This window comes from Triticum aestivum, chromosome 7A (assembly GCF_018294505.1).
Source record: "Triticum aestivum cultivar Chinese Spring chromosome 7A, IWGSC CS RefSeq v2.1, whole genome shotgun sequence".
Classification (NCBI taxonomy): domain Eukaryota; kingdom Viridiplantae; phylum Streptophyta; class Magnoliopsida; order Poales; family Poaceae; genus Triticum; species Triticum aestivum.
Genome location: NC_057812.1, coordinates 650,800,827 through 650,811,053, shown reverse-complemented (window position 1 = coordinate 650,811,053; position 10,227 = coordinate 650,800,827). Strand labels below are relative to the sequence as shown.

The 10,227-nt window shown below is 47.2% G+C and overlaps 1 protein-coding gene across 1 annotated transcript; it reads left to right on the top strand.

Annotated features, from left to right (window-relative positions):
• The first annotated feature begins 6,271 nt into the window (after positions 1-6,271).
• LOC123153646 (zinc finger MYM-type protein 1-like) lies at positions 6,272-9,694 on the top strand. Its single transcript, XM_044572668.1, has 4 exons — positions 6,272-6,445; positions 6,570-6,766; positions 7,491-7,821; positions 7,921-9,694. The coding sequence occupies exons 1-4, from the start codon at positions 6,272-6,274 to the stop codon at positions 9,082-9,084; spliced, it is 1,866 nt and encodes a 621-aa protein (XP_044428603.1). The 3' UTR covers positions 9,085-9,694.
• The last annotated feature ends 533 nt before the right edge of the window (positions 9,695-10,227 follow it).

The following is a 10,227-nucleotide window of genomic DNA, read 5'->3' as shown; positions in this document are numbered from 1 at the left end:
CCCTAGTCGGTGAGGCGTCACCGGCCCTGCGGCAGGCAGTGGCGCGGGCGTGGGCCGGCGATCCTGGCCGTGTGAATGGCGGGTGAACCGGACGACGAGTGCCTTGGTGCTGCGGCCGATGTGGTTGTCGGCAGCGCTAGAACTGGCCGCCCTGCCTCCCCTGTTCGACGAGCTCCACCCCGGCCAGATCTGGCCTGCTTCCTTGCGAGCCACCAGATCTAGCGTCGTTGGGGTAAGGGAGGCGGGGATTCGAAGACCGCGAGAAATCCCAAGCCCGCCTTGCCAGTTTTGGCGGCGGCGACGCTCGAGGGCGTCGTTCCCCTCCTTGGAGGCGCCGTTCAGGTCAGATCCGCCGTCCCCCTTTCCCTCTAGCCTCCCAGGTGAAAACCACAACTCTGTTGGGCGGCGGCGGCGCTCTTGGCGTCGCGTCCTTCCTGAAGGCGCCGTTTTTGGGAGCTAGGTGGACTTTGGGCTTCTCGGCGATGTTGTGGGTGTGCAGCGGCGGTGGTAGCGGGCGCCCTATGTCTGTGGTGAGATTCTCTGTGGCTCCTTGCATTCAGGAGCTCTCATGGCAGAGGAGGTGTGCCTTGCCTTCCAGCGCGAGAGGGGAGCGGGTTCCCCTCCGGTGGCTCATCTCAGTGTTCCGTGAGAGCTAAAGCTCCGTTTTCAGTCAAGGCCTTAGGTTCTCAATGCCTTCCTGGGACACTTGCTATTGCTCTTCTCCGTCCATTCCGGCATCTCTTTCTCTTCCGTGTCCAGTACGTGGGTTTTGGTGATGCTCTGCTCCAGGTGAGCACCCAGTGGCTAGTCGGGTGAGCTCAGTTCCTTTCCAGTTGCAGCCTGCTGGTGTCCTTCCTCCAAGGTTCTAGGGTGAACTTCTACACTGTCAACGGTTCGGTGCCTTCGAGCCAGGCGAGGAGGCAGGGGCCTTCTTTGGTAGTGGAGCTGGGAGGACATGGCATGTCGGGGCCGCTGGTGATTTGGCGACGGCAGGCCCTTCCTCGCCGTCGGAAGTGCTGCTCCTGTGCTGACATTATCCTTCCCTGGTGTCCTATTCGCGACTGAGGACCTACACATCTCCGAGCTGCGTGTCTCCGTGTAGGATCATTTTAGCTTGGTGTGTGTGAGGCTTGTGACCTGCTTTCCAGCGCCTTTGTACCTTGTCGTTTTTACGTTTTCTTATGCTGGTTTCGAGTTTGTAATCCTGACCGGCTGATGGCTTTGTTAATTCAAAGCCGGGCTCTTCTTGAGCCTTCGTTCCAAAAAACTCTAGCATTTTGCTTGTTTCAAATCTCTCAATAGGCAAGGATCACCAGGGATGCAAGAGTGTTCTTACTATTTGCGTTGTCAGGTATCGTGCCTGAGAAGTTGCATAGACATGATGGCAACTAGTTTAGTTCAAAATAACTATTTCTCAAATGACATAGAAATAAAATTCATAGTTGTTGCTAATGCTTTGGCTAGCATTGCTAATCCGTGAAGGAAATTCATAGCTGGAATCTCAATTTAGGGATTCAGGAATAAAATTCCATCGAAGTTCAAATTGTGAACATAGCTCAACAACACCCAACAGCAAAGGCTTGGGCCAGGGCCGGCCCATAGGCCGGGCAAACGGGGCGCCCGCCCTGGGCCCCGGCCCAGGTATTCCTTCTCTAGTAAGTAGAATGGGCCAAGGAAAGCACAAGGGAAAAATAATGAAGGCCCAAGGAGTCGTGCTATGGAAAACCCACCAGGCAAAAGTCAGGTCTGTTCGCACTGGACCATCATCGCTCTCGTCTCTTCAGCTCCGTGACTGCTTCGTTCCCCAAATCCCAACTCCTGAACATCGCCGCCCCTCGCATGCCTGATGCCTCTCCGATTATAAGGACACGGCCGTGATACCTAGGGCGCGAATTCACTCCCCAATGGTCCTCTCCTTCCTTTCTCAACGATCTGGTCACTCCCCATCAACTAGAGTTGGAGAGATCAAGATGGTATGTGTTCTTGCTTCCCGTAACCTCGTTCCTCGATTCAAAGATTCACTGGTAATTAGCCCTACCCTCCGGCAGTCACGATTCCACGTTGCACATTGTTTTGCTCTTCATTGGATCCATATATGAGAGAGTACTCAGGTAGGAGATTAGAAGAGAAAAGGTAAATTTTATTCACTTCATGGTGGTGTCGTCTTATTCATGCTAATTCTGGCTGCTGCGGCCTGTGGATCAAGCCACCTACATCCGCACTAATCCGTTTCCAGGTTCTTCTGCTCCTGTATTAACGCTTTTTATGCAGCTTATTTAGTGACATGTCTCCAAGAAAGTACTCCCTCCGTAAACTAATATAAGAGCGTTTAGATCACTACTTTAGTGATCTAAATGCTCTTATGTTAATTTATAGAGTGAGTATTTGTCTTGGTAGTGATTAAAGGAAGGGAGAAAAATGGATAGATGAACAGGTAGAATCTCAGAAAGGATCAATTGCTTAGTTTTCCTTTTTTTGGCGGGTAATGGCTAAGTTTTCCAAAAGTAGTAATTCTTTGCACTTGACTGTAGTAAATATTGAAGAGCAAAAAATGACAATATTTATGCTGATGCTGATGATACCAACGAGGGTGATAATAGTTGTAGTAAACAATTAAAAAACCTAGCTCATTCACCAAACTCAGAAATACTGCATGTCAATGAACAACAATCATTCATTGTTTGTTTTGTTTTGTAGAAAAAAATATATCTCCATTATAACAAATACGAAAATTGAACTGTTCTGGAGCTATATTGTTCCATCAATCTACACTATGTACTGGATATTTACTTTGCTTCTAATTTTAAAAATAAATAAATAAAATGAGTTTTTGTGTGTCAAAAAGGGCCCCATGTTCTTGTCTTGCCCCTGGGCCCCGTTTATCTGTGGACCGGCCCTTGCTGGGGCCCCAACACGTCAACGACAGTCAATAAGCACCCAACCAGTTGGGGATTAAGAACACTTGTCCTCGCCAACTTTGACCTTTCCATGGCGTGTCTAATGAATGTTGCATTCCATGGAACAGCTGCTGCCTGCTGCGGGCTTATTGAATCTGCACCTCCGCGAAAGCTATGAAGGACGGCGACGTCACAACCAACTGAAATCTCTCTCAAAAAAATATGTCATCAGTCACACAGCCTGAATAATGATGGACACAGCTGCTGTCTTGTTTTGCTCGGATGTACACTCATCCACGTCATGTGTATAACCGACACACTTACCACCAGTCATCCATGTCGTCACCCGAAGTTCATGCCGGCACCATGCCGGCGCCGGCATACAATGCCAGCTTCAGAAAAAAAATACCACACAGTTCATCTGGCGCACTTGCCAGCGACCGGCGCACACGCCAACACACAAAAAAGGGACAGGTGTTCGACCACGCCATCACGGCCGTGGTCATCCCAGCACACTTGTCGTCATACAAAAAAGAATGCGCTGACCGCCATAGACGTACGTGTTCTCTTTTGTTCCTGAACTGGAGCTGCCTTTTTCTTTCCAGTGATGTTGTAATTGGATGGATGAGGTCTCTTTACCAATCACTTCAGCACCTTTAATTTGCATATCCCTTCCCCTGTAGAACTGTATTTTAATTTGCATATCCCTTCCCCTGTAGAACTGTATTCTTAGTCCCAAGCATGCTCATGCATCCAATGACTAATTTGTCTCGTATCAAACCCAAAAGAAAGGTATAACGTCACAGGGAATCTTTAGACTAATCGCTGAGGTTAAAAGATGAGAGTGCCTTCCCATAATTAACTTCCCACAGCAAAATGCATCCATGGTTAGCACATTTTTCATTGTGATGGCTGAAAGTGAGAGATGTAACCGACAACCCCTACTTCGAAAGGGATGTAAAGATGACCCTCATCCTTGGAAATGACCCTCATTTTGATGTCCTATAAAATCCTTTTCTGATGTTAGCCTTTTGCGGCAGCTGTAGTTTAGTTTAGACTTCCCCTTTTTATTGTTTGCACAGATTTTTCGAAAAGGGGCACAAATAAAGATACTATCTTTTGTTTATGCTTGTTTTGAAAAAGGGTTTCCCCCGCTTTATATTATAAAGCCAACGACCAAGCATCCAACGTAAGAGTACATGAACCGATCAAGTCAACAAGTCATGCTGGGGGCACAGCGGAACAAGCCCCAAAAAAGAAGAAGACAGAAAAGGAAACCTAATCCGGCTCGGGTGGGGGTGGCGGTGGAGGTGGCGCTGGCGAGAGGGCTGCTGCCGAAGATCGAAGGCCTGCGCTGATGTAGTCAAGGATTTCCTGATCGCGCCGCTTGCTAAGCAGTCTCCAGAGCTGTAAGAGGCCACACATTTTAAACATAGCGTCAGTCGCACGGTTGGGGATCACACACTCAATGACAAGCTTATTGCGGGAGCACCACAGGGTCCAAGCAAGGGTCCCCAAAGCCACCCAAGTGGCGGCTTTCCGGCGGCCAGGGAGGCTAAATGCCTCCCCAAACAAGTCCGGGAGGTTATCGTGGCACCAGTTGCCACCCACGACCTCCCGGAAGCAACTCCATAGGAATTGAGCTGCAGGGCAACAGAAGAAAATGTGGTTGCAATCTTCCGGGACCAAACAGAGGGGGCAAAGGCCATCCCCAGGGCCATTACGCTTGCGGACCTCCGTGCCCGAGGGTAATCGGCCTCGAACCCACTGCCAAAGGAAGATGCGGATCTTCAGGGGAAGTTTGATTTCCCAAAGAACGGATAATTCCGCCGGTCCCGGAGTGGGTATAATTGCCTGATAAAGGGACCTAGTTGAGAAGCGGCCATTCGGCTCAAGATGCCAAGATAGCGTGTCTGGCTCGGGAGAAGGAGAGCGGAGTGCAATACATGCGACTAGCTCGTCCCATTGTTCGCGTTCCGCCACCCCAAAGGTATGGCGGAAGGTAACGACCCCCAAGTCTACTAGGGTAACTGCAACCGATAAGAGTGGGCGGGTGCAGATCGAGAATAATGAAGGGAAGCGCACCGCAAATGAGCGGGGCCCTGCCCATCGATCTAGCCAAAAGAGGGTGCCAGCGCTGGACCCTACAAAGATCGCGGTCCCAATGCGTAGTACAGGCATCAGACTAATCACCGACTGCCAGAACTGGGACCCGCCTGACCTAGAGGCAAAGGCCAAAGGTTGACCACGAAGGTACTTAGCGCGAATAATCTCCAGCCAAAGGCCTCCCTCCTCAGTCTGGATCCGCCAGAGCCATTTCGAGAGGAGGGCGATATTCATCCGCTTGGATGAGATGACCCCAAGACCACCCTGGTCCTTAGGCTTACAGATTTCAGACCACTTCACCATGTGGTATTTCTGTTTATTATTCAAGCCGGCCTAGAAAAACCGGGAGAGGATTTTGGTTACCTCCTGATGGAGGGATTCATGTAAATTATAGAATCCCATGAGATACATTAGGAGGCTAATAAAGGAGGAATTCATCAGAATCACTCTAGCGGCCTTGGATAGCCATCTCCCTTGCCAAGGCTCCATCCGTGTTTATGCTTGTTCCCATATCATTGTGAGAGTGTAACCCGATCCATGATGGATCCAACGAAGAAACAACTGAGGCTACAGGTGCAGCGCCACCCTGTGTTCCTTGCACTGTACGCATATCCAGTACGGCTGCATCCAACGCGCTCACCTCGAGCACCGTAGTCTCTGCGCCCCACTCGACCGTGGCTACCATCCTATGATGCAGGTTCGATTTTGCCCCGGAGTTGCTCGTCAGGCTTGGCGTGTGCATGGCCAGTGGCGGACCCACCATTGGGGCGAGCTGGCGCGGCCGCCCCGGGTCGCCGGCGGCGGAGGATCGACCCCTACCTACCTATCTTCCTCCGGCGGCGGAGAAAACCAGTGGGTGCGGCGTCTCTGTTCGTGCGGCAGCCAGCGAGCGAAGGGATAAGAGGAAAGCAGAGAGATGTGGGCCGGTCCGCCGGTGGACTGGGCTATTTTCTACAGGCCCAAAATAAACGTCTGTTAGATCTGCTGACTAGTCCTCGATCCAGAAATCCAATCCACCGTTCCCCTCCCTCTGCACGACCTAGACGACCTACTGCTTGCTGCTGCGGTGTTGCGCCGCCGCCAGAGCCCAGAGGCCAGGGGTTCCCGGGCGCGAGGGGCGGCTCCTTCATCTTCTCGCTCCTGCATCGGCGAGGGAGGGGGCCGATACTGCAGCTGTGTGGACCGGTGCTGGTGCTGGAGCCTGGAGGTCGGGCTAGCGGCGAGGGGCGGCAGTGGGGGCTGTGCCGGTGATTGATTTCGGCGAAGAGATGGACTCCGGCGAAGAGGTGGATTGGATAGGCATAGCTGCTGCTGTCGAACTCGAAGAAGCTGAGGCTGAGGCTGCTGCTGTCAAAGATGCGGCAGCTGTGGCAGAGGCAGCAGCTTCGGCGGCCAGAGCCAAACGGAAGCGAGAGCGACCACATGACTCCGACGACCGGCAGGTATCCTCTTCTAGTCTTCTTGTATCCGCTTCCTTTGATATGTTAGTTGGAAACTTGGAATGTTGAATAGCAGATAGCAGTAACAGGACACTCGGTTTTGATATGGTGCCATTTGATGTTGTAGGGCATTCCTCCGGCATTTAATTTAGCTGATGTGGATCCTGATCCTGGCACACGTAAGCAAATTGAAGAGTATGCAACTCCAGAAATTAGAGATGAAATGAGAAGGGCATATTTGTCGAAAGGTGTTGGACATTTGTATGGTCATGATTTTCCTCGGACTCTTTTTGGGAAAGATTGGCGGAACTTCAAAGAAGCATGGTATAAAGATTATGATTGGCTAGAGTATAGTAAAGAGACAAAATCTGCCTATTGTTTCCATTGTTTTCTTTTCAAGCCTCCAAGCATTGGTGACAAGTTTGGCCATGATGTCTTCACTAAGAAAGGGTTCAAAAATTGGAAGAAGGTAGTGGAAATATTCAATGCTCATGTAGGTGGACCAAACAGCGCTCACAACAATGCTAGAAGACGGTGTGAAGATTTCAAAAACCAAAAGCAAAGTGTGTCATATGCAATGACTTCTCATACTGAGAAATCACATATTGAATATGAAGAGCGTTTGAGGGCTGTTGTAGGTGTGGTAAGGTTTCTTGTCTCTCAAGGCCTAGCTTTTCGTGGGCACGATGAGACTACCACTTCCATGAACAAGGGTAATTTCCTTGAGATGTTGGATTGGTATGCAGAAAGATGCAAAGATGTAGCCGATGTGGTCCATAAAAATGCTCCTGGCAATCATCAATTGACTTGTCATAAAATCCAAAAACAAATAGTACAAGCATGTGCCGAAGTGACTACAAAAGTGATAATGACTGAGCTTGGTGATAGTAATTTCTCTCTACTTGTTGATGAGTCTCGTGATGTATCGGTTAGAGAGCAAATGGCTGTGATTGTGAGGTTAGTTATTTGTCATGATTGTTCTAATTCTGAATGTACCTACTCTACCCTCACATGCTTGTTCTAATTTTATAGTTTGTTTTGCTTGAAGGTTCGCGAACCAAAAAGGGGAGTCTTTGGAAAGATTGCTTGGTGTTAAACATGTTCTTGATACTACATCCGCTTCTTTGAAAAGATCTTTGGACGCAATGTTTGTTAAACATAATTTATCCATGTCTAGATTGAGAGGACAAGGATATGATGGGGCCTCAAATATGCGTGGAGAATTTAATGGTTTGAAGAAATTGGTGCTAGATGTCAATCCATATGCTTTTTATGTGCATTGTTTTGCCCACCAACTTCAATTGGTAGTTGTTGCTGTTGTCAAGGGAGTCCTAGCTGTTAGTGATTTCTTTGGACATACAAATAAGATTGTCAACATGGTTAGTACTTCTTATTTCTTATAGCTTATGGATTTGCAAATCCAAATAGTATATATCTAGCCATTATAAAATTCTAATGCACTTACTCTTTTCTTGTAGGTAAGTGCCTCGTGTAAAAGAAAAGATGCATTGTTGCAGAAGCATCATGACAACCTGGTTTTACAGTTAGAGCATGGGGAGATTTTGTCAGGAAAAGGCGAGCATCAAGAGACAAGTTTAGCAAGACCCGGTGATACACGATGGGGGTCACACCACAAGACTCTAATCCGGATATATCAAATGTGGGATTCCGTGGTTGAAGTGCTACATGGTATTTCTCTTGATGGAGCAGATGCTGATGATAGAGGTTTGGCTTCTGGCTTTATGATAAACATGGAAACATTTGAATTTGTTCTTATCTTGCATTTGATGCTTCGAGTGCTTGGTTTAACCAATGATTTGTCACAAGCATTGCAACAAAAAGATCAGAATATAGTCTGTGCTATGAATATGATTGTGTCAGTGAAAAGTCTATTACAAAAGTTGAGAGATGATGGATGGGAGCCTCTCTTAATATCTACTACTAACTTTTGTGCTGCAAGAAATATAATAGTGCCCAATATGGATGATAACATTTCAGCAAGGGGTTACCCAAGAAGATCACGCAAAATGGTTACTTGTCTCCATCATTACAAGGTAACTATATTCAATGAGGTGTTGGATAGAAACATAGTTGAGATGAATAATCGATTTAGTGAAACTTCTACACGCTTGTTGAAGTGCATTGCTTGCCTTGATCCTAGAGACTCATTTAGCAACTTTGATCATGATAAGCTAGTTGAGCTTGCAAATATTTACTCAATTGATTTCTCTTCACAAGAGCTCTATCTGTTGACTGATCAACTCAACATATATATTGATGTGATGAAAAGAAGTACTGAATTCTTGGCTTGCGATAGTTTGAGTTCTCTTGCTCTCAAGTTGGTTCAGAGTAGACAACATCTGGTATTCCCATTGGTTTATCGGCTCATCAGACTTGCATTGACATTACCGGTGGCAACTGCATCAGTTGAGAGGGTTTTCTCAGCCATGAATATTATAAAGACTGATCTTCGAAACAAGATGGGTGATGATTGGCTTAATGATTTGATGGTTTGCTTTGTTGAGCGCGAGATATTTGCTAAAATTAGTGATAAAGAGATTATGGTTCATTTTCATGCCTTGAAGAACCGTCGAGGTCATCTACCTCCACAACCTCGTGTTCAGTATGCAATTACGTCTTAAAGGTATACTACCACCCAGTTACCATCAGATGTGTGTCTATATCAAAATATACAACTCTCATCACACTTGTGCTAATGCATTCTTTATTTTGTAGGTCTCATTTGGAAATTGGAATTATGGGATCATATTGTGGCATAACTGAGCATTTCAAGCGGCAAGAGTCCATGTGAGCAGTCAGGCGGCCTCGGCGACTTTTAACAGTGTACTAGTTTTAAATAGTCTTTTCATCCTTTTGCTGTTGAATGCTATGAGTTCTGGTTGAATATAGCTGCATTTGTAGTGAAAAAAATTTAAACATTAAATGTTCGCCCCGGCTAACTTCAATTCCTGGGTCCGCCACTGTGCACGGCGACAAGGAGCCTCTATCTCGCTGGGCGGCTGACTGTAGTCTGTTATTGCCTTGCCGCCGTCCATCTCCGCCTTATCACCATGGTCATGGCACTACGAGCAGGAAGGAGCCCTGAAGAATGGAGTAGCTCTCGGCGTCGCATTCGTCATCGTCAAGCTCCCATCAACCCAGTGGCGTCCGTTGCAACTCCATCGATAAACAAACCACGATCCAACGCATGGCATTGTGGTTGCTACCTCTCTCCCGATACCTATCACTCCCATGTCCCATCCAACGGATAGACCGCCGAGATAGCGAGCAGAAACGTGAGAAAAAAGAACAACAAACCTACCATTATCACTAGTTCTTTCAGCGCTGGGAAATTACCATGCAAAAACGACACGGGGGAGGGGGCGGGGGACGGCATGGAGAGAACGGATCACGTACAATGTTAGGTGGGGCGAATTATTCCTTAGTTGGTGTGCTTTATTTCTTAAAACATGTGAAGACTTTTTCCAATTACGTATTTCCGTTTTAATCACATGAAAATTTTGTAAATTACATAAACATTTTCTTAAAATATGTGAACATATTTTTAAATGCGTGTGTTTAGAAGCACAAGCATCTTTTATTGTGCGTGCATATTTTGAATTGTCCTATTATTAAATTGGTTATTTTTAAATGAGCAAGATAAAGGTACATGTTGATATTTTTGAATAATGACAAAAATAATTTTACCTATTTTCCAATGGGCCACCCTAATTGTGGCCCATTCAGCTCCAGATGCTTGACTTAACAAGAAATGTCATTTTGCT